The sequence below is a fragment of the Charadrius vociferus genome, unplaced genomic scaffold (assembly GCF_000708025.1).
Source record: "Charadrius vociferus isolate BGI_N301 unplaced genomic scaffold, ASM70802v2 scaffold450, whole genome shotgun sequence".
Classification (NCBI taxonomy): Eukaryota; Metazoa; Chordata; class Aves; order Charadriiformes; family Charadriidae; genus Charadrius; species Charadrius vociferus.
This window is the reverse complement of record NW_009646931.1, coordinates 1,740,162-1,764,659: the sequence shown is the minus strand read 5'-3', so window position 1 is coordinate 1,764,659 and position 24,498 is coordinate 1,740,162. Positions and strand designations below refer to the sequence as shown.

Here is a 24,498-nt window from a genome sequence, read left to right as displayed (position 1 = left end):
TGGGTCCTCTCTTTCCTCTTCTGCTCCTCCTAGTCCCACCACAGCTGAGTTTCATTTCCCCGATCTGCCCACCAGCTTCTAGAGACCTGGAATGTGCCCTGTTCCAGGAAATTTCAATTGCTGACAGCAAGCCAACACATGGAGGTCACACTTAAAAAAATCTGCCTCATGTAAAAACAACGGATTAGTCTTCCCCCATCCTGAGCAGCACTGTTTCTGTTTAGAATCCAAATAAAACCCCAAACCCTAGATTAACCATTATGCATTAGGCTGAGATAGGAAGTTGTTGGGTATAGCTAGAAGAGGTAATTTCAAAACAGTTAATAAACATAGGATGATAACAGTTAAGTCAAGACTGATACTTGTATTTGGCAAGGCTGTGTAAGGAATTAAAATAAACGCAGTACCAAGAAGAGGTCCATTTATATACACAAGCACACAGCAATGCAATAATCTTCAACCTATGGCATTGGCGCTACTCTCATTCCACTCGCTGCTCAGGTTCTCAACCATAAAGACTCACAAAAAATTACTTCTGACTTACCAGACTTTATCACTGCATCTGTTGTATTGGAAGGAAATTTCTGCCAGTCCACACTACAGGGTTCAGACCCAGATGAATGACACCATTTTACTATGTAGCCACAGGTCACGTTGGGGTAAGAATTCCAAGAAATATAAATTCCATTCCCCATTGCCACAGCCCGATCTGTTTTGACATTGTCTGCAACAAAGACGACACAAAAATCCATCAGAGAGCAGACACTTATCTGTAGTCCAAGCTGGAAGAAAGCCTTCCAGCCACAGCACAAAGGTTTTATAAACTGCAGTCATTTCTAAGAACCAGAGGCAGCGCTCCTGGTACTGTGAAATTCGAAGCAGTGCACTCATCTATGCTTTCTCAAGTGCTGGAAATCAGACGTAGCCTGCAGCAAATCCCTCAGCCAGCTTTAAGTATGATGACACGAAGTGCTGCAGCTCAGGACTGGCTTAAAAAGCACTTTTTCAAGGTAAGGATTTACAGCAGATGTCAGGTTCAAATCTGACTTGACACTAATTTGGCAGGAGCCTCCAGCTATAAATTCCTTCTGTCATTTCATCAAACAGTTTGCTTTTTGTTTCTTTCAGTGTCTTGCTGTCACTCGCCCGACCACAGACAACTGTTTTCCACTGGGAATCAACAGCAAAAGTCAAGTCCCTGGTGAACTTTATGGAGGCTCCAGTCTACCAAGGGTAAATTGAAAAAAAAAAAAAAAAGCTAAAAGCTTTGCCTTTGGCCTATTTTTCTTGTTTCTGATTATCAGAGGTTTAGTTTCCCTTGAAGTGATCAGATCTGGGAACGACTTCTGATTCCTGCAGCTTCCCTCCACGGCTGTCCATCAGATGGGACCCTGCTGAGCTAAGGGATGTCTTCCAAAGGCCCCACAAGAGATTTGCAAAAACAATCTCAGGGTTTCAGTTTTTCTTTTTTCAGTGTTCTCATTTATGCCCCCTATTGAGTCTATTATTTCATGTTATTAAAGCCATAAACTATGGAAGGCTGAGGGGCAAGGGCAGTTTTTAAGAACCAGTGCTGTAAAAACTTTACTCTCACAGACGTGCTGTGAATGTTGAAGGACTATTTCTAAATAATCTTAACACACAGCTAAGTGTACAATCCTTTTCTAGCTTGCTCACGGCAACAGAGACAGACATGATTAAAACAAGCAAGTCAACTCCAGAAAGCCCTCAGTACTTTTCCCTAAAAAACTACTACACATCCCGTGAAACTACACTTCTATGATGCTGGAAGACAGCATATTTCTAATTAGACTGCTTTAATTTTCCTATTTACAGGAAAGACTTTTTACTGACAGTGAGCACATACTCTCTAAAAAATGCTTAAATACACCACACTCAATTTTATTTCCTGAGCCAGATGACTAGAAATTCACCCAGGGCAGCACTGCTCATTTTGGTGTATTTTTAGCTGCAGCCTACTAGCACTTCAGTACTACTGTGGTAGGGGAGCCTATAACAGCCAGATTATATGCCCCGACTCCTTTGCAGAGCACTTTTCAGAGACAGTGACAAATTAATTATGGCAGAGTACCCTTTGTTTGTGTTTTCAGTTTTCACAAAACCTCAGCAGATCTCAAGCTTCAGAGCCACTGCTCTCTTACGGCCATTAAAAGCACTTACAGACTGTACACAGGAAGCAGCCAGAAAAGATGTTTGGGCAGAAATGTCATCCAGTTCAGTGAATGAGTCATCTTTCATGACTCCAGTCAGTGACTCAGATAATTCCTATACCAACTTGGGAGCAAATCTTCAACAAGTACAAGTTGGGTAACGCCAAAGGGAACCTCAGACATCCAAGAGAAAGCTATAAATGAACAAAAGCTCCAGCTGCCATCAGCTGTCCCATACCACAAACCTATTACAGAGACCTCCCCGACTCCCAGTCTTATTCCTTCACTACTGAAGGAGAGCTATAACAGCACTTTCATTCATTCAACTGTCCCATACAATTGCTTTTCCCTCCAAGGAGTTGAATAAGAATATACTTTTAGGTATTGCTGTTTCGGAGAAGCACATGAAACATGAAGAGCAATCATTTTCCTTCACATAGAAACAAACTTGTTTTTTTTCCCACTCAAAGCACATTTCTTCCTATGAGAGCTGTCACTGTCTTATCAGAACCCGAGTTGCAGGATGGGAAACTGTGATACCTGTTCTCTGGGTGGGGGAGGAGAAGCAGCACCATATACACTCCTGGCAAACAAGCAGAGAGGGGCCTCGCTGTGTAAATCTGTCCTGCCTGCATGCACTGGCCAGATTTGGAGCTAAAGGCTTGGGCTTTGGGAGATTGCACTCTTCCTGGCACGCAGGGCAGCATGGACTCTCAATAGCCTCATGCAATATTATCTTTTCCCCAGTCTCGCTGTTAGGAGTAGAAAATCATTATCTGGCTCAGCTATTTCCCTTCACAAAAGCCCGCAGCAAGAACGGCAGTGCTTTAATTGGGAAGTTAAAGTCCTACCTCCTTTTCAAACACTGGCTTGTAGCACAAGGATGCCAACACTTTACCAGCCAGCCCAATTAATATTCTCCTGCAGAGCTCACAGGCATTGAACTGACAATTCTCCCCTTAAAAAGCCACAAAACACCCCCAAAACTTTATTCTGATTCTCTTTATCATGTAGCACTTTTCAGCATCTCAACAAGAACACAGAGAAATAAACTGAGCTCCCAAAACATCAGAGATCGACACTAATGCTTTGAAGCCTCATCCTTGTTGTTCCTGAGAGGCCTCCAGAAAAGTGCAAAATAGCTGCAGAGACTGCACACTGTCACCCCCCTTTTATGCAGACAGCACAATTAATTGGCGAGATGCTAACCTAAAAGCAAAGCAGCCATTTTTTTCTTTCCCACCCACATCTACCAGGTGGGGAAATAAACCAGAAACCAAACACAAACAAAAAAAAAGCATGTTATCTTGCTTATTTTACAATAAACAAACTCACGGAGGTATTCCTCAAGCTTTTCAGGTGTTTAGCCCTCTGCTGGGAGCACTCACCGCTTGGAAGTTCCACACTTGTTATCCTTGAAGGAGGAGATGAGCCTGCGTGATTTTTGGCTACAACACTAATGACACAGTCATTTTTTCCAAGTTTTATCTCAGTACTGTTTGAGGGTTCAGTGACTTCTTTATACTCCAGTGGTGTCTCCAGCAGGTAACAGGACACTTCATGAGACACTATTTTTCCATTGGCTTCAGACAGGGACAAAGGCTATGAATGGACAAAGACCACATTAAAACCAAAATGAAATAAACAAAAGAAAACACAGAATAATGTGAATTTAATGTCCTGATCTAGTCTGATGACTGTATAGGACTATGAGGCAGAAAAGAAAGTTACTCAAGTGTGACTTCAAGAATTAACACATGAGTTTGTAAGATTTTAGTTCTCAGCTGGGATGTATTAAAAATTTAATTCTTCTTGTGAAATGTTTCTAAGTGCAATGTTAAAATTATAAAACTTTAATAGTATCCTCATTTGGGGAAAATTATTTGTCTCAATGGACAGTTCTATAAAAAGTTAAGAAAAGCAGTCCAATTTATTGACTATAAACTTCACTCACTTATGAATGTGTAAGGGAATACTTTTTCATAGATTTACATTACATAATATTTTAAAACTTTAAGTGTCCCATCTACCTTCCAGAAGATTTTTAGACTTTTTCCAGAAGGACTTATCTCTCTCCAGATATCTGGTCCTCTTGCAGGAGCTAAAAAAAAAAAAAAAGAAAAAAAGAGGTGGGTTTATTTTTCAAGTTGCACAGTAGACAATGTACCATCTACTAAAAAGTTAGGCTTTTAGATGGCTAATTTTAAAATATATGGCTTCACAAGTTCAACATTTTGTCATCAAAGAATTAAATAAACTCACGGGCTTCCAATGTTGTGTGCTCCTCTACCCTGCTCCACTCACTCCACCTCCAGAAGTGGTCAGCAGCCGAACAGCGCACCCTGAACTGGTATTTGGTATATGGGTGCAATGTGTTCAGCTGAGCTGTGTAAGTTGAGAATTTTCCACCAAGCATGGAGACGTTGTGCTGTTAAAAATTTACAGAAATTGACATGACACATACATATTTTTTGCTCCTAGATTATGCTGAAAGTCAACACCTAAAAAGGTGGTATTTTCCCCCAAGAATATTGACAGCATGAAAAAAAACTGCAGTCAAGCCCTACAAAGAAATTAATGAAAAAGAAAAATATTTTGTATGCAGTCATCCTAAACAGTCTGCCAAAATAAAGTCATATATAGCACAGAAGCGGAAATATGACAGTAGGTAGCGCCTTTGAGATGTAAAGCATGAAGAGGAGAGATAACACTGATGAGCCTTCAACAGGATGAGCTCTGCACACCACAGCAGACTGCTCCTTCCCACCTATCCCATCCAGTCCGCCTCTCTCCCACTGCAGCAAAACTTCTGCTCACATGAGGCAAGCCAGGACTTCACCTCTGGTTTTCAGAACCTGCACTTCCACTGTGCACGTGCACATCAGACTGGGTGGACAGAAGCCTCTTTCCTAAGACACATGCACAGAAGCACACTAACGACAGTCTGTCTGAGCAAGATGCTTATCATGCAGTCTTCATCCTAGGCAGTAATTTTTCCTTCAAAAGGTGGTATCCAATTCTTACCCAGGTGATCCCTGTTCACAGCTCTTATGACAGGACTAGTCTCTCCTATTATTCTTAAAATGGTGCGAGCCTAGGGAGTATTTCAGTTTCATTACTACTTAAAGAAACCCTAAGCCTGAGAATATTTTTTACTGAATCTAATTATAACACATGTGCATCACAGCTGCCAAAAACTGGACTCCAAGTGACTTTAAGATGCAACTAATTGTGCATTTCTAAAGCCAAATGACAACTTGAAAAATATAAAAAGAGCCAACAATCTCTCATACGGATGGAAAAGCTTCTGAAAACATCCTCAAAATGCCATGTAAAACCCCATAACAATTTCACAGCTACTTTTGCTTATTACAGAGAACTCTTGGAGGTTTTTTATTAAGCAACCAGAGACAACATAACAAGGCTGTAAATAGCTTCTACCAAGCTGTCTGCTGTGTTTCAAAGTATCTCTAGCTGCAGGCTCTGGTACAGGCGCAATGAACCAAACTGCAGTGGCAGTGTAAAACCATATCCCACTGCCGCATACGACTGACCTGGTAGCAGAGCTCACGAGCAAGTGTGTGCCCCAGGTTTTGAGCAGCATAACTCCGGCTAGACAGAACTGTGCAAACCTACTTTTTCAGCAGTTTAAACTAACTGAGCTGCGGCTGGCTGATACTCGGGTGCTTGTTCGTCCCACTGACTGCTCCAGAAGCAGTAGCTGTTGGGAGCAGAGAAATGCAGACAACTGTGGGTGATGGTATGTCAGACTACACACCAAAATCCAACACAGCTCATCTATCAGAGCTGTTATGTACATCTAAAAGCCCACTCCTTCTCCTGTTAATTCCAAAGATATTTATGATTTTCTTTGAAGTACCTAATTGATCTCTGGGTACTGCTTAACACATGTCATTACATAGAAAATATAATAGCTTAAGCGTTCCTCATTAAGTGCTTTAAAAGTATTTTAAAAATACTCCTACAGAGCATGCATTAACTACTACCCCATTATTTTAGAGGCAATGTATATAATGGTTATCTTCAGTCTTAGCTGCATCACTTCTGTGGCTGGAGTGGCTTTACTCAAGGCTGTGCCCAACAGGCAACTAAATGCAGCGGGCAAGGGAATACTGCTAAAAATCAAACAAGCATTGTAAAAAGCTCGTTAATGTGTTCAAATTATAAATTCAGGCTCTGTGCACCAAGACCTGGTAATTCAGCATGGGCCTACCCAAGCTGGTCAAACATATCTGCATGCCCAAACACATAATTCGGGGGTAAATCTCAGGCCAACTGAACATGCAGTTCTGCCATGAGGCTTCCTCAGTGACACAGATCACCCCACGCTAAGTTAGGCAATATGGAAGAAGAGGATATATTCCTACCACCTACACTCAGTATCTGATGCTAGTGTCTAAATTAGCATTCTAAGCTCCTCTGGCAGTCAGCAGAGTAAATACTCAGCTTCAGTCAGTGACGCAGAGCACCAAAGCTGTGCAGCAGCTGGAAGCCTGAACGCTGGAAAATCTGAACCCCACTCAGAAATACCACCTTCTCTCCAACTGCAGAAGCCTTCACTGGCGATCACCTACTGATACGCCCAGTGGGAGAATCCGTCTCTATCCTGTCTCTTCATCACTGACATACAAGCAGGTTTAGCAGCTCCCTCTTAGAGACACATGCATGTCAATTGCTGACAGCAAGCAAATGAACTGTTCTCTGAGGGGGAAAAAAAAAAGAAATTCAACTACAGACTGCAAGGGGCAGTGGAACCTCTGTGGAAGTCTGCAGGGCAGCAGCACATTCTGGAACAAGCATGGGTTAATACAATTCACACCAGGAAGGACAAAGCACAAGGAATGTTACCTAAAGAGTCAGCATAAAGCACTATGCACCTTCTCCAAGTACCAAATAACATGGTGTGTAATTTGACTTTCCTCTAAATTGTTTAAAAGCAACCAAAAAAAGAGAAAGCCAGCAACAATGGAAATGAGCAAAACTTTTTCTGATTTTAGTAGATGAACTTCTAGTCATCACTACATTAATCATTCAATAAGATGATCAGAATAAAGCTCTAAGAAAGAAAAGAATTTGAAATGTGATTAATTCAGTGAAAAAGATGAACATATGAGCCAAAAAAAATCCACTAAAAGCAACACTTACCATTTTGCGCTCAGAGTGACCACTGCTAACTTCAATTTGACACAGAAGCCTGATGTCAGCAAAGCTGCCATTTATAAACCAACGCAGACGGACACTTGTAGAGCTGTTCCCAGAAACAGTTAACTTTTCTGGAGTTTTTGGATGAACTTAAAAAACAAAGAAAAAACCCTCACTTCTAAGAAAAAACCCATTCATTTTAGTTCAGAAAAATCTGACTTTAAAAGATGAAAGAAAATCAGAAGGATAAATAAGTGATCCAATCAGCAACTAGGACAGCTGGTGCTGGGAAGGCACCCACAAGCAGTCTCATTCCTGACACTCTTAGCTATCAAACATGGAAACAGATTTACTTAAGGCTGAGCATACTGGCGTGTGTGATAACGAGTTAGAGACACAGAAAAACATTTCCCCTCCTACTGACTTTATCAAAAAAGCACAACATGAGCTATTTCAGAGGACCACAGGGACAGATGAAATTCACTCAACTTTGTTCACCTTCTGGGAACTTTTTAAGTTATAACTTAAAATCTGCAGACTACAACAGGGTAGGGCAGGACTCCTGAATGACCTCTCCCTCCTCAAAACTCCCTTCATGGAATTTTTCAGTAATATTCAGTACTACTATTCATAGCTATCAAAGAAAAAAAATCCTTACTGTTGGAATTGGTCCAGTTACCCTTAAGGAAATATGTACTCTATATTGGGAATTAAGTGGACAGTGAGGGAAAAAAAGGAAAGGAAACAAATAGGAAACAGCAGTCATATCAACTGGGTGCAAAACAGCCCAGTTTATAATTAACAGAAACAAATTATGCTTTTCTAGGACCTGCCAATTTATTCTGTCAGTTCTAATCTCAGGCTAGTTGAACTGGAACATGGGCAAAAAAAACGCACTGTGTTTAAATTAATTTTTTCAGAGAGAACGGCAGAATGCTGTAACCATGAGGAGCCCCGGAATCCTCAGCTGTGGTTGCAAAGGCAGATGGAAAAGGACAGGGAAGACAGCACTAGAAAGGCGTTCACCTCCCTTTCCTTCTTTAAACTGAAGGGCTAATTAAAGAAGTTATTTCTTTCTACAAACCACGACAGCAGATGATCATGGCTACTACCAATAGCAAGTAATACTCCTGCTATTACCTTTTACCTTTTAGTGCTACTTTTTTATGTGCTAAATCCTTCTGTTGTAAAACTGTGTAATATTTTGCCCTATAAGCAGACACTGAAATACAGGGTCATGTACAGTTCATAAAGTTACAACTAAATTTTAACTATTGAGGTGTAACATATAAGTAATATATAAACAGCAGGTGGCTAATTATTAAATCACAAGTAGTGTTTATCCACACAGCAGTGTATCCAATCTATTGGATTGGTGTCAAGAACTGGCATCTCCCTGTACACCTACCTACCTGTCGCCTCAGGACACGTCCTAAGCTATTTTCTTTTCAAGTTCAAATTATCAAACATCTCAAAATACTGGCGACAATAGAGCAAAATAGCGACAAGTATATCAGTTCTTAAAACCCAAACCAAAAAATTGGTTAGCATGCAATAAACATATCTTTTTGCCTTTGTAATTCTTAAATCTTACCTCTTTGAGTTAAATCAACCAAAAGCGATGACCCTGTTTGCCCAATAGGATTAGAGACACCTAATATGAAATCATAGGTTTTTTGATCAGCCAGTACTGGAAAGCCACAGACACGCTCTCTGTTCATTTCATTGACTTCGCATGAAACATTTTTACCAGATATTCTACAAAGTAAAAAAGGGGGGAACAACTTATTTTTTGAATGAGAAAATTTCTAGCAACAGTCAGAAGTCTAGACTGAAAACACAGCAAAAACGATGGGTTCACTGATACGTGGCTTACAGAATGATTTGATTGCAGAGGCATATCTAACACCACCATGCAGGTTAAAGTGGCATCAGTCATGACTTGCCCTGTTCTCCCGTGAAACTCTCCTCTTCCACTAGCATAACATTTCCATCCTCTCACTTCTCAAAAGCCTGGAAAACAGGTAGGTCCTGTAAAACCACCTCACAAGTCACAACTAGGATTCTGATTTAAAGTATCTTTGTTCAGATCAGCATACATTTGCATTTAAAGAATGTTCCTAATTGCTTTCTGAATTAGGGAGATGCACACACATTACGTCTTTCTATCAGCCCTGCCAAATCTAAAAGAAGGTTTGTTACCTGGGATACATCCACCACTCCTAGCTGTTTTTAAATCAAAAGTAGGAAAGGCAGTCTGGTAACAGCCAAGACCAGAGCTACATCTTCAGAGGTAAAATCTAAAGTGAGTATGTATGTACGTATATAGAAGTTCCTTTAATTACAATCTGCGTAAACCTCTCATTCAGTAGCACAAGTTTAATTTCTTCCTTCCAGAATTTTTATTGTGTTCTAGCTGAGCCCTGAACTCTCACCACGCTGTACTCTCTATTTCAATAGCTCAGTGTGGGCTGAGAACAAGGATAAGAATATTTACCCTGAAATGTATCACCTTAATCTCCTCACAGCTTTGGGCTGAGCGAAACAAGTCTGAACTACATCCTCGTTTATGAGCTACATATGGGCAGCCAGTGATTGGAGGTCCTTTATTTTGAATACCTGCTCTGTTTTGTCCACCTCTTTACACCCTACCCAATGACTTTTTTAGCACTAGCATCCTGGATGACAGCTGTGACTGTAGCTCAATCCTCATTGCCTCTGACTTGCTTTAAAGCCACCATGAGACTCCATTTCCCATCAGTTTGTGTGAATCAGGCCTCCTCTGGCTCCTTTCCCTGACTGCTCCTTTGGGATTATGGGGAGTCTCCTCACCACAGGGATTTTGTTAACTCCTCACTAACTTCTAATCACAACCACCACAGAATCCCATTTGCAAGTGCTATTTCAAAACAACAGTTCTTCATGTTTAAGGCTTTGTATAGCCTAAGATGTAAGACAAACTAGTAGGACACCAGTCTTCACTTTTCAGTCTTCACTTTTGACATTGTCCCCCATAACATCCTCACAGCTAAGCTTAGGAGGTGTATCTTCACACAAGTTTGCTGAAGACACAAAACTGGGAGGAGCGGCTGACACACCAGAAGGCTGTGCTGTCATCCAGTGAGACCTGGACAGGCTGGAGGGTTGGGCAGAGAGAAACCTAATGAAATTCAACCAGGGCAAGTGTAGGGCCCTGCATCTAGTGAGGAATAATCCCATGAACCAGTACAGGTTAGGGGTTGACCTGCTGGAAAGCATCTCTGCAGAGAAAGACCCAAGAGTCCTGGTGGCCAACAAGTTGACCATGAGCCAGCCATGTGCCCTTGTGGCCAAGAGGGCCAGTGGTATCCTGGGGTGCATTAAAAAGAGCATGGCCAGCAGATTCAGGGAGATTATCCTCCCCTTCTACTCTGCCCTGGGGAGGCCACATCTGGAATAATGTGTCCAGTTCTGGGCTCCCCAGTTGAAGAAAGACAAGGAATTATTGGAGACAGTCCATCGGAAGGCTATGATCAAGGGACTGGAGCATCTCTCTTATAAGGCAAGGCTCAGAGACCTGGGTCTGTTTAGCCTGGAGAAGAAAAGACTGAGAGGGGATCTAATCAATGGTTATCAATATCTAAAGAGCGGGCATCAAGAGGGTGGGGCCAGACTTCAGTGATGCCCAGTGACAGGAGAAGGGGCAACAGGCACAAACTGGAACACAGGAAATTCCATCTGAACATAAGGAAAAACTTTACTTTGAGGGTGGCAGAGCACTGGCACAGGCTGCCCAGAGAGGCTGTGGAGTCTCCTTCTCTGGAGATACTCAAAACCCGCCTGGATGCGTTCCTGTCCATCCGGCTCTAGGTGAACCTGCTTTGGCAGGGGGGTTGGACTAGATGATATCCAAAGGTCTCTTCCAACCCCATTCCAACCATTCTGTGGTTCTGCAATTCACTTCTTTCTATGGATGATGCCAGTGTTATTTGCCCCTTTCAATGTTTTCCAGTTAACATGCACTTTGCCTGCTCTACACTATCTAGTTCTCAATGCTGGAAGGAGAACCGGTTTAGGCTTATTGCTATATTACCTAGCAGCATTTGGGTGATGCCCCATGGCCTGACTTACAATTGTTCCCCAGTGAGTTTCTGTCATCCTGCATAGCAGAAGCTCAATAAATGTCTGACAGATGATCTGACACAGGTTGCATATTAAAAAAAAATTAAAATTAGTGAATGACTCTTACTATCTCCCTGTGTTTTTATATTGGTCTTATTCACATGTTTGCAGCAGCCTATTATACTAAGTGCTTTATTTTCTCATGAGTTCATAAATGCTTAAGTCTTTGGAGAAAGCCATCCTTAATTCCTATTGCAATTTTGCAGTGCTAGACAAGGGTTCTCCAAGTTTATTTTAGTTTCAACTTCCACAAAGTCTCGAAAAGTATTTTAGACTCTAAACAATGGAGATCATTTCATTTAAATAGGCATGGCGCAGTAAGTCACAGACAGCAATGGATATATTCCACTTCTACCTTTTTACTCCTTTTAGTGCTGATTTGTTTTACCTTTCAAATAGACTGTAATTTGTTCTTCGTTTTCCGTATAGTCCACTGGGTCTGCCTGGTTTCCAGGTGCATTTTATTATCAGGAAGTTAGACGTTTCACAGCTGAGGTTTTGGGGAATATCAGGGGCATCTGTAGCATGAAAGAAAACCAAAACAGTTAGCCAATGTTTTGCCATCCTAGTGTGGCAGTTGGGATGCTAGCTAGCTGAAAACATCACCATTCATTTTTGCTGGGTCTAGATTGCGTGCCTCACAAATACATGGTAATAGTTATGCTGCAACCATATAAATAATATGTTTAAAAAAACCCCAATAAAACAGATGGGTAATTATTATCAGCCCCATCTGACTAACACTTGACTCTAGGCTTCTAAGTGGGTGGGTAATCTGGTAAATCACATGCAAATATGTTCACAAGCTCCAGGCTCTGACCTGGAAGCATTTCACTGAAACTCTGCCAAGACTTTTCCAAAATTCTGAGCATAAGTTTAGTCGCTGAGCAATCTGTTGTCTGTGTGTCACATTTTCTTATATGCCAGCCCCACCACTGCTTTGAATTCTCCAAGCAAGTCATGTCAAGGAGATGTTCCCATTAGCATGAATTCCGCATTGAATTTGAAAGTTAAAGCAAGACCTGAATGGCTTGTCCTCTTCACCGTTGCTTTGGAAGCACCCATCTTTTTCTTTTAAACATTATTCTTTGTTCCCATACTAAAACAGTGTTGAATGCCTTCCTGGAGAAGATGGACAGTGCTCCCAACAGAGAGCTAATGTGAGATGAAGTAGAGCACTTATTTCAAGTCTCACGCACTTTTCTCCAAAAGGTAGCACTATAACATCCACATAGCTGCCCTAGAGAAGAGGCGCTAACACAAGAGGCAACAGTGGCAGGCTTAGTTCAGATTATCAGCAGTGGGCCAAAAAGAACCCTTATTTTGCCAGACCTAGGCTTAACCAAGGTGGTGTGCGTACACATTTACTTCCTCTACCTTTTATTCCCCAAATGTCTCTCATCAGCGAGAGCATCATGACAAGCCCTCTCCATTCCCACTAAGTAGGTACCACAAGAAGAAACCCTGGCAGGAAACAGACTTCGCCACATCCCAGCTCTTCAAAAACCACAGTATGGGAAAAATGTGTGGAGTTATCACAGCCTTCATTCACAAACCACTGACTTACTTACCTGGAAGATTCTCCCACAAAAGCAAATACTGCATAAAAACCCCAAAAATGGCAGCTCACTGGGAAGTCGTAGAAGGTTGGATTCTGTTTTGCATTTGCTATCACACACTTAATACACAGCATCAATGACAAGAGGCACAGGCTGGAGCTGGGAACACACTTTCAAAATGAGTCGTCTCACCTCTCCTTTCCCTCAACGCCAAGGACCATAAGTTCAAAGGCAGGCACTTCTAATGAGGAACAGCATTCTAATGGGCAGCTATCACAAGATGACAACTCTCATTACCCTTGTGGGGAAAACACACAGAGTTCTGAAGTGACCAATTATGGGAAAGAAGAAGCAGGTACGTTCAGTAGTTTGTTTTAAGAGGTATCTGTATCTGGAAGAGATTTGTGAGGCTGGCATGGTTACACAGAGAAGATAGACAGTGATTCAGTATCTTTAAAGAAAATACTAAAAGAATGTTTAGATTTTCCAGGAAAGAGAAACTGTCAGCTGGGTTGTTTTGCTGTAATTAGCTCCCAGGGAGCAACTGCCCTGGATGAGCATCTGTTGTTTTTGCAAGTCTGTTTTATTGTCTTCATTTGACCGGTTAGTAAATCAATGTTATCAGTTACAGTTCTTTCTCTTACTCTCGCCTTATCATGGACCACACTAGAACAGATGTAAACCTAAAGTGATAGAGACTGAGGATGAATCTTCATATAAGATAAACTGCTAAATGTTCCAGATCATGAAGAAGTGCCTTAGAAAAAGAGATCATGGAGAGAAGCAGTGGGCCAGGTTCTAAGAGAAGAGGGCTTACATGGTTACTTCCTCATTCTCCCAGCCTTGGTGTCTTCTCCATGGGCTGGAGTTTCCACAGTGAAATCAAACAAGCACAATCCCAGTTCATCCTCAGAAACCAAAGGCCAGGAGGAAAAAAAGACAGAATAGCATTTGTTTCCTAGCAGAACCCCAAGAGCGTGAAAACGAGTTTGATGTTCCTAAGGTTAGTAAACATAATGATACGTACATCCTACAAACAAGACAGTTCCATCCATCTCATCTTTGGACAGAATGCACACTACATTTGTCCCACTGGTATCTGAAGCACTGGCATTTAGCACTCTGATTGCACTGCTCTGACTGCTTAGATATATCATTGGGTATATTTCTGGTCCATAAGTAATCCATTGTATCTGCTGTCCTTCATCATGGACACAACAAATTGTCACATCTGAGCCTACTGCCACCACAGTGTCCTGAGGAAATACTCCACTCCCATTGGGCTCGGTATCTTTTCCTAGCAGAGAAGGAAGAATAGAAAACACAAACAAACAAAAATATGTCACATGAAAAATTTGCTATGAGCATGGTGCTGATCAGCTAAAATGTGGCTTAGGAGCACCCCAATGCAGACAAATCGATGTCTACTATGTTTCATTAACTAATGATTGCATTATTTCATTCATCAAAACACCCCCAAAAGCAGCAGCCTATCACTGCCTAACACTTTTCCTCTGATTCTGGCTTACTTTTCATAAAGCAAAGTCCATGTGGTGGCAAAAGAACAAACATACCAGGGACCTCTTCTACTGGGCTCCAGTCACTCCAATCCTTGGGGCCAACAAACTGTGTTACATTAATATAGCAACGAATCTTCACATAATGCGATGTACACTCCAAAGGCATATCTGATGTCCAGTTCCAAGAAAGAATGATGTCTTCATGAGTCATTTTTGAATAGTAAGTAACCTACAAATTTTTCCCCCCAAAAAAACAACCAAGAGAGAGTTTATGAACACCTGTTAGCAATGACCTCTAATCTCGCAGGAGTTGATAGAACTGCAAATTAAGTGAAATAAAACACAAAACCCTGATAGATGGTTGGAGTGTCCCACCTAACTTTCAGTTGTGCTGTGAATTTACTTGGACAAAAGCCTAAGATGCTAAACAGCCCACCAGCCAGGTAGACTGCCAGCCAGACATACCAGAGGGCAGACATTTGAGGGAGAGCGGGAAGCTCGCCAAGCATTTCAAAAGGTATCTATTGCATCCCAGTATCCTGGGCCTCTCCCAGGCGGGGAAATGTTCCAACTTTTCCAAAATGAAACTCTTCTAATATTAGTCCTAGGCTGCACATTTTATCTTTTCTCCATTCCTAAAAATTAGAGAACGAAGGTATAAATTGGCCTGGAATAACTGTGGTTGCCAAAAAAAAAAAAAAAAAAGGCAAACTGAACATTCAAAGACTACCAAGACTTGAGATAATTCTGGAGAAATGAAACAGAGGTAATGGTGTAAAATATCTTCCAAATTCCTAAGCAAGTTCTAATAAAAAAAAAACCCAAAACAAAACTATACTAGATTTAAAAAAAAAGAAAGGTGGGACTAAGTACCGACAGTATAGTAGCCAGTGCTTTCATAACTTTGAAACTTAACAAGAAATTACCTACCAGAAGCATTACTACACTCAGGTTCTGCAAAGATCTACAACCTTCATTATTCTCATCTTTCTTCAAACAACCTCCCAGAATATTACTGAGGCCAAAAATTGTATATATATTTTTCATAAAGGAAGTGAAGGACTTACTTGTGCAACTTGTTCCACTGCTTCTTTACGGAGTATCTGAATCTGCCAAAAGGCATCCAGTCCATATGGGAAGACTGATCCATTATCACTCCACTTCAGATTTAATGTGGAAGTTGAAAAGTCAGGTGTTAAACTAAGAATGCGTGGAGTGAGAGGAACAAATGCTTGAAAAAGAGAGAGGGAAAAAAGCCATATTCAAGTCATTACTCAGCAACACCAGCCCTACAGGTGTTTAACAGCCACATCTCTCTGCTCTCAACTGGCTAGTAGCCACACAAACATGTAACTACCTCTGTAATTAGAACAAGATGGGCTCTGTCATTACTTGAGCATGAAAGTTCCCGGGAAAGCACAGGTGCTGATGAATCACCAGGTAGCATTTTATTCTAATATCTCAACATGCAGCAGTATGAGTAACTGATCATGAATATGACTCTTCATAACGCATAGTAAGGAAGACATCGTGTCTTTCACAACCTTCACTCAATGCCGCAGAGATAAAGGAAATATGGCAACAGCCTTTGAAGTGTGCAAGAGAACACATCTAGGGAGAATGATGGAAAATCTCCTAAAGGAAGGAGTGGGTTTTGGAAACCAGCAAGGAAGAGGGGACTTGCAACAAAAGCTAGGGCAGGGAGAAAGGAAAGCAGAAGTACAGGGCGGAAGAAGCTCACATGGGGCTCTGAAGAGGATCATGGAGAATGCGGTTTTAAGCTACAAGAAACATTAAAGGTGTGACATGGTGATGGGGACAGGACAGGGAGATTAAACAGAAGCATCTCTTCTATGAATGGGTGGTGGTGAAGCAAGAAGCTGAGAAACAGGCAAGGGTTATGGCAGTTCATTGGGCCTGGTGCAAGATGAATCATGTTTTTAAAATGTGTGATTTATCCAACTTTGGTCCCGGCCAAGGCTCTGAGACACTGCAGTGTTCAGCACAGTAAACGCGCTACCCAGGATAACCGGTGACGAACCTGACAGACCCATCCTGCCTGGAGTCAGCAAAATGCTGGAGAACCCAGTGTGTTGCCCACACACTTTTGAGTTGTGTTTTGTTAAAGTTCTTGGCCGCTCTCAGCTGAAGAGAAAACTGAGCCATGGATAAGAAGCGCTACTGACTTTAGATTTTGACCACACTACAGGAATAAGCAGGCAAACCAAACCCAAAGACTAAATTATGAGCAAGTGTAGCAGATGGTGTCAATGCTACCTTCCACTTAAAACTTCCTCCTTTGGGAGGAATGAATTGGGAAAAAGTCTAATTTATCCATGACTCCAATATGATGCAGCCTACTTCCCAAGCATACAGGTATTGCTCAGTTTCATATATATTTGAACAGAATGGGTAAATTTGGCATATATTAAGAAAATATGATCCTGTCAGGAGTGACACATAACTGTCCTTAAAATGGTATGAAATTGCAGGAAGAAACTACTTAATTCCGCAGCAGTTCAGCATTTAAAATGGGAGAACAAGCACTAGGAAGTTTATTCTTCCTTTCCCAAGTCCAGTCTGAGCAAATGCACTTTATGCCCCATGCAGATACTTCAGTATGTAGGTTAGAAACTTGTTTACAAATCCTTCCTAATTTGCAATCAGGGAAAAAAAAAAAAAAGGCGGAGCATGATGAGAGGGATGTAACAGAGTTGTACTTCATTTTCCTCCTCACATTCTGTCCTTGATTTCTCTGCTATGATCTATTGATAACAGGGGTTTTCTTTCCCCTGAAGATAGATTCATATGGACTCAGCACGTCATCATTTTACATACGAAAACAGTGCCAAAGAAAATTGCAAGCATATACACTTCTGGAGCATTGTTATAAAGGCCTTATGTACACACATAAAACCCAATACTTACAGATGTCTTTCTTGTGAATTTCAAATGCTTTGGTAGCAAGCGCAGTTCCAGAAATGCTGTTTGTGGTTATTGTCACCGCGGTGGAGCTCTCTGGGACTGGAATCTCTACCCTTTTCTCCTTAGTTTTAAAACACACTGGAGAGGGGAGGTCACTGAAAAGACAGAGAGGATTAAGCAAGTATTTCAGCTGATAACACAAATTCTCTGTAATGTAACAGAAAGCTCTGTATCAAGTCTGTGAAGGAGTAAGACTTGCATGGGCTTTGGTTAGTATCAGATTAACAGGCATTCCCTGTTGTGTAATGCAGCTACCTAGCTGTTAAGAGAACACCTCCACGTGAAAAATTGGCTTTTTAACCAAGAAACATTTCTGAAACTTACAGGCACCATGAATCAGCATCTCAAAATAACAAAAATAAAATGCCCCCCAACCCAACAGTACCTCCCCCTCCTTTATGTTTCCTGACTCCCTCTGCCTCCATTTCTTCTCAAAGTGATGGCATATGGGTGCAAAGAGCAGGTTCACCCATCTGTGTCCCCATCTCAGAACAAATATTTTAGCTCCCTTCTGCTGCTCACCTTGTAAGGAAAGACCAGACGGCAGGGGAGAGAATGGATAAAATACCAGATAGAAAAACAGTCTGCACATAATGTTTGTGCAGTGCTCAGCACAATGTGATCTGGCCTTTGTCTGGAGGGCATAGATACATACAGGAAACAATAATGGATGGGTCAAGTCCCTTTGCTCATTATCATGGATATGCAACTATAAAGGCAACAAGTTTGGAAAAATCCAGACCTTCCTCTTGGGGGAATGATGGGAGGAAGGAAAGCAAAGAGAACAATGCCAGACTTCCTGCTGTTTTTTTCTCACTCATGAATTGGAACAGGACCCTGGAGCTCCCACTGGCTGGAGTCAAGAGCTTGGACTGAACTTTTAAGATTCGTACAAAAGACTGGGTTAGTGAAGGCCAGCTGAGACTTAAGTGCTCAGAAAGGCTATTCCTCTCCTATACTGCGATATTATTAGAGGATGTTTGGGCAAATGAAAAACAGAACCTCTTGCCCTCAGGGAGGTCTACTCAGCCCTCAGCCTCTCTGCTTCGGGGACCCAAGCCTGTTCTGCTTTGCTGAGAAGAAAGAGCAGCAGCTACATGACTGTTCTTGTTTAGAGGGCAGTACCTCATGAACTCTATGCTCCTGAACTCTGGCCGCAATGTCACATATATGTGTTGGGTTTTTTTTAATATAGAAATGATAGCTGGCAATGCAGGAGGAATAATTAGACACAGAAAATCAAACATGTAGGTGGAAGAAGTGCAGCCAAGCCCTGGGACCCCAAGGACAAGTCTGGGCTGCCTGCAGAATTTACAGGAAAAAAAGACAGTACAAATATCTGGATTGGGGGCAGGATCAAGATGCAAAAAGGATTTGAACTCATCCCTAGCACATGATAAATATTTGGCAGACCCACAGCATGGGGAATTGCACATGTAGTTCTCATTACTGAAAAACACACTGAAGATTTAAGTTTTTTTAAGGTTTCGAAAAATTTTCAACTCTCATTCACTTCAGAAAAGCTATTGTAATTGTGGAATAATTTTTACTTTTCCTCTAATGCAATGCTCTCCAGACACTTTAAAATTTATAAAAGTTATAAGAGAGCCACCAAGAGATTTTTCATTTTTTTCCACATGTGAATCTCAACACTTATGTCATATATTCTACCGCTTTGGCCCATAACATTAGGATTCGCTTCTTCCAACTATCATTTCCTTTTGGATTGAACCTGGTATGAAGATGTCCCTCATGAAAACTCTGAGCAAGGGCTAGGCAGACACACAGAGAAGTCTGAGCAAACAAGAGCATCTTCCAGTCCTTTGAAGAGAGTAAGCAGGAGATTTTGGCAGGAGAATTGTTAGCATGAAACATGACATTGCCAGAAACCCGGCCATTGCCTGAGTTAACAGTGCCTGGAGGGAGCACCACCCAAGGAAAACTGATGGGGAGATGCTGGGAAACAACAGCATCAGAAATTCCATGGGCAGTGACTGAGGAATAACTATACTTTCATCACAATTTGGTAGTTTTCAACCAGGTATACAGGAGACTTAAGGGGACTTACTTGTTAGTGTAGCAAAAGTCAGTTTGTCCATGTCTTCTTTTAGAAGAGACATCCCAAGTACAGGCCATTTTACGTAAATTGTGCGTTACACATTTCAAATTCTGGGGGTGCCCCAGAGAACCTGAAATCATATAAGAAGTACAGTCACAAACTGCAGGTCAAAAATGACCAACTGTAAAACGACTGCTATTGTTCACATCTATAGCCTTTCTTTTTAAATTTTTATTGCATGGATGTCTGGCCAGTATTTTCAAACTGTTGAATGATTTGTGTGCCTGATTACAGACAGCCACAGACTGCCAGATTTCTAGAACTACCTAAAATCTGAGTTTATACTTGTGTGCAATGACACAGGCAGCTGTTTCTTTCTACAATAGCCATTCCTAGCCTAGCCTAATAAGCAGGCTTTGGTCCAATGGTGAAACCGCAAGCTTTGATGATAAATTTAATGAGTATTTTGCTCTCCTCCATTGTCCCACATGGAGGGCAATTAATGACAGAAGGGCAATTAATGATGATGTGGGAAATTGTCGCAGACAGCCAACATATACTGAAAGAAGGTCTCAATGTGGACATTTACACTAATTGCATATGTAGCCTATCACACTTGCATTATAAAGATTTTAACACCCAATCTTGCACTGGTTTACAAGATGCCAGGGGTTGCTGGACAGCAGAGACCAGGCCTGGTGGTACATCCACCCCTAGCATGGTGAGGGACCACAGAGGAGATGGTTTCTGAATATAGGTGTAGTAGGAAAGCAATGTAATGAAAAGGTGTCAGTAACAGAAGCTACAAAGTAATTAGTGAATTACATTGCAATAAACTCACCTATCTCTTGGCTACATATTAAGCTTCTTATACATAAAATAGCTATTGCTAAAAGGCAGCGGAGGCTTGAATTTTTCCACATTCTTCTACTGTTTGTTTTCAGAACAGCAGCTTCAAGCAGAACGTCATCTTCCAACAAGTTGGTCAGTTCTAAAATTAAAACAAAACAAAACAAACAAACAAAAAACCCCTTTGAAATTCCAGAGCTGGTACTCCACAAATGCCACTTTTTGTTCCATCTACTTTTCTTCTTCAGTGCTGCTCCCAGGCCTAGCAACTCCATTCTCTTCATTGTCTGGCAAACAAACCTTTTCACTGTCCCAACCACCCCTTAATGCGTATGTTTTCAGCCTGAAGAATCACAGACAGTTTACACCCAACTGTCCACAGGCCTCTTTCAGGACTGTCTGAGGCCAGAACAGAAGAGATATGGCAGAGTATTCCCCTAGAAGAAGTCTCTTCAACTTAGATGAAATGTCACTTTCACAAAAGGTCTTGTATATCATGAATAGAAACGTGCCCTGCTTCGGCTATGGGTTTAGGGGGACAGGAGGACCCATTTGTTTTCCTCACCCCTCTGCTCACTTTTCATATTGCTGCTATTCAAAGTTATGGGATGCCCAAGACATCGCAGAAACAGATCTGATCACCCAGGATCACTGGTTCAATCCAGTGCTAATAATGTCTGGAGGAAAAAAAATGAGAGCCATTTCCCTACCAAAAGATACTTGTTGCTGTAAAAACTGACCTTCAGGCAAAAATTATCTAGAATATTACGTTTAATGTATTCTTTGAAGATTACTGGGCTGCATGTTTTCCAAAGAGAATTTCAACTGTTCAGCATTTTTTCAGGATCTGGGGAACACATTCAATTCCACCCACACATTCACCACTATCAGTTTTTGTTCTCAGAAAGAAAACTGCAGAAAAGCTTATCCTAAACCCACCCAGTCCCAGATGCATTGTTTCCCTGCCACCTGAAAGGTCTGAAGACTTGAGCACCCTCCCAGAGACCGTAACTCCCAGGCAGCAAGGGGCCTTCTCTCAGTGACCAACAGCAGGAACTGGGACATTTTCACATAAGAACATAGCTGAGCCAGCCTCTCCTACAGAGCAGTTTTCTAAAACTCGCATTTTGTCCAGGCTACTTCTTTTAAAAGTCTGAAGTGGAAAGGCTCCTGACATTGTCTTAGAAGTCTCTTCCAAATCTAGAGGTACACATCATTGTCAGAACGACAGACTTTGCCTAAAAGCCTCTGTAATTTTAAAAGAAACCTCTCTTCACTGAAGTCCGCTGTGCCAGCAGGAGTATGCTCCTTCATCTCTGAATACAACCATATATTTTTTAATACCTTTTTTTTAAAGAGTTCTCACTCAGGGGACAGCTGTGAATGCCTGAAATGCTCTTCTGTCCCTCACCAATCTGCACTGTGTGAGGAGAGACATATCAGCACTATGTCAAATAATCCAGAGCTGTTCACAAGGGGCCACTTCTCTTCTTCCTCTTGGTCTGCAATAATCAGACTGAGGGAAAGGCCCAGGCAGCACAGGAGCTGACAGAGATGCTGTGTTGAAGGCCCGTGTTACATCTGGAGGGAAGAAACACCCTTAAAACTTCACAAATAATTTATTTTCACCATGATCTCAAGCAACCTGAAGACCTTCTAAAAACATACTAATTTAAGTGATACTACCCCCAGACACATTCAGTTCTTCTTTTTATATATTCCTAAACTGTAATATCCACACCATGCAGCTTGTTAAAGGCCAAATCAAGAGTAAAGTTTGACAAATCCATGTTCAGGTAAAGATGAATCAAGAACCTGCCAGCACATAAAATACAATAATGTCTGTGCCAGAAGTCCCTCACTGCATTTTGGTGTCTCTTAGGGTCTTCATATTGTAGTTGCCCATGTTACTAATGAAAATATGGGATGCTACCTCCAGGTTTAAAGTTTGCTCACAAACCTCTCACTCCATCAAAAACAGACAGACCTGGGAGTTACATGAATGAAATGACTGATTTTTATTTGTGATGTACATGTAAATTATATCTGTTTGTTTATAAGTACTCCTTCAAAGGCTATTTCTGTTTTGCACAAAAGCCCCAAATCATAATTTCAAGTTTTGCATCAAAAGGAGTTGACAGTCCCCTATCAGCTAGCAGAAGTCAAGGGAAGAATGAAAAAAAAAAAAAGGGAAAGCACTGATGCAACTTGAAAGATAGTGTCCTGGTTTCAGCTGGGATAGAGTTAATTTTCTTCCTAGTAACTGGTATAGTGCTGTGTTTTGGATTTAGAATGAGAATAATGTTGATAACACACTGATGATTTAGTTGTTGCTGAGCAGTGCTTACACTAAGTCAAGGACTTGTCAGCTTCTCACACTGACCTGCCAGTGAGGAGGCTGGGGGTGCACAAGAAGCTGTGAGGGGACACAGCCTGGACAGCTGATCCAAACTGGCCAAAGGGATATTCCATACCATATGGCGCCATGCTGAACAATAAAACTGGGGAGAGTTGGCTGGGGATGGCAGCTGCTGCTCAGGCACTGGCTGGGCATTGGTTAGCAGGTGGTGAGCAATTGCATTGTGCATCACTTGTTTTGTATATTCTTTTATCATCAATATTATTTTACCTTCCTTTTCTGTCCTATTAAACTGTCTTCATCTCAATCCATGAGTTTTACCTTTTTCCCAGTTGTCTCCCCCATCCCACTAGGGGAGGGTGAGCAAATGGCTGTGTGGCGTTTAGCTGCCTGCCCGGTTAAACTAAAACAGAGAAAACTGCACTGTGAAATTAATTAAACTGCAAGTCTCTCACTTTCTAAACATATTAGCTGTACAGGATTGTGCAAAACCTGTTTGGTCATGCCAGGTTTACGAAGCAGATTCAGCAACTACATTTGTGTGTGTGGTTGAAGAAAATCCTGATCTTCTGCACTCTCTTTCAATACATAGCTTACTGAGTAGTCCCTCTACTGCAGAAGTTTTAAGAGTAACATCATAGCAGTGAATTACAAGAAATTTGAGTCATACCAAATTCTCCTAACTCAACCACAGTTCTAATTTCTGTTTCAGAGTCAGGCACCGAAGGGAACCTATGTACTTTCATGCAAAGCATGGTGAGTGTCTTGTAAACCACAGGCTTTCGTAAGAAGCGTAGACTCCCTGGCTCTTGTCTTCTCATACGCATTTTATAGCTTGCTGAAAAGTTGGCAATCCAAAGCCTCATGTCGCATAATTAAATGCCATTAGTCAGGAGAAAAGATCCCCATTTATAGGCTTGTTTTAATTATAAAGTTACAAAATAATTGAAGTAATTTACAAATAGGAAATTCACTTTCTTTGGATAAAGGCTGCCTTCCATCAGTTCAAGACTAATTCAAACAAGGCATGGAAGTTTTCCCTTACTCTGAAGAGATATGAAAAGCACGTTATCCTCTAGGCAGATGTACTCTTAAGATAGATAGGCCAATATAAGAGCCAGAGATATTTATTTAGGACACGATAACTCAGCTTTGTTAGAGGAAGGCAAAACCTTGACCAGGGCTGGCTGGATTGCAACAGGAGCAGTTGCTACTAAGTGTAAATGTCTTTACATTGTAAATCTTTATTTTTAAAAAACGAGGTGAAGGTGGTCAGCCCATTTTCTCCACCAGAAAGAGCATCTGCAACTAAAACGTTTTTAACAGACATCCATCTTAGAAAACATTACATCCCATAACAATCTCATTTCCTTGAGCAGACTATACATGTCACTTCACTGGCACTATCATTAGTGCTCCCAATGTGCTACACAACTATCTCTTCTCCATTTTAAGCACATTACTATGCCCTATCTCCAGCAGACAAAGAACAGTTTATCCTCTGCCTTGCAGCAACCTTTTACATAGAAGATGACTGATACCAGGTCTCTACTAGTTCCTCCCTTAAAAACTCCATATTTTTTTTCACCGTTTTCCAGTCTCAGTTTCTAGATTTTTGATTATTCCTGGAACAAATATTTCTCTGTGGACCAAATCTGTTGTATCCTCAGCT

At 41.4% G+C, this 24,498-nt stretch overlaps 1 protein-coding gene across 1 annotated transcript in view; it reads right to left on the bottom strand.

Moving 5' to 3' along the window:
• Positions 1 to 20,541, bottom strand: part of LIFR (leukemia inhibitory factor receptor alpha) — a 28,106-nt gene extending 7,565 nt beyond the window's left edge. The window contains exons 1-13 of the mRNA XM_009894673.1: positions 20,460 to 20,541; positions 19,628 to 19,748; positions 17,503 to 17,654; positions 15,642 to 15,805; positions 14,629 to 14,803; positions 14,082 to 14,351; positions 11,884 to 12,013; positions 8,929 to 9,092; positions 7,338 to 7,483; positions 4,434 to 4,599; positions 4,202 to 4,272; positions 3,560 to 3,773; positions 545 to 724 (exon numbers count right to left, since the gene is read on the bottom strand). Of these exons, the coding sequence (XP_009892975.1) occupies positions 545 to 724; positions 3,560 to 3,773; positions 4,202 to 4,272; positions 4,434 to 4,599; positions 7,338 to 7,483; positions 8,929 to 9,092; positions 11,884 to 12,013; positions 14,082 to 14,351; positions 14,629 to 14,803; positions 15,642 to 15,805; positions 17,503 to 17,654; positions 19,628 to 19,748; positions 20,460 to 20,541 (2,035 nt within the window). The remainder of the gene's footprint in view (positions 1 to 544; positions 725 to 3,559; positions 3,774 to 4,201; positions 4,273 to 4,433; positions 4,600 to 7,337; positions 7,484 to 8,928; positions 9,093 to 11,883; positions 12,014 to 14,081; positions 14,352 to 14,628; positions 14,804 to 15,641; positions 15,806 to 17,502; positions 17,655 to 19,627; positions 19,749 to 20,459) is intronic.
• Between the last annotated feature and the right edge of the window lie 3,957 nt (positions 20,542 to 24,498).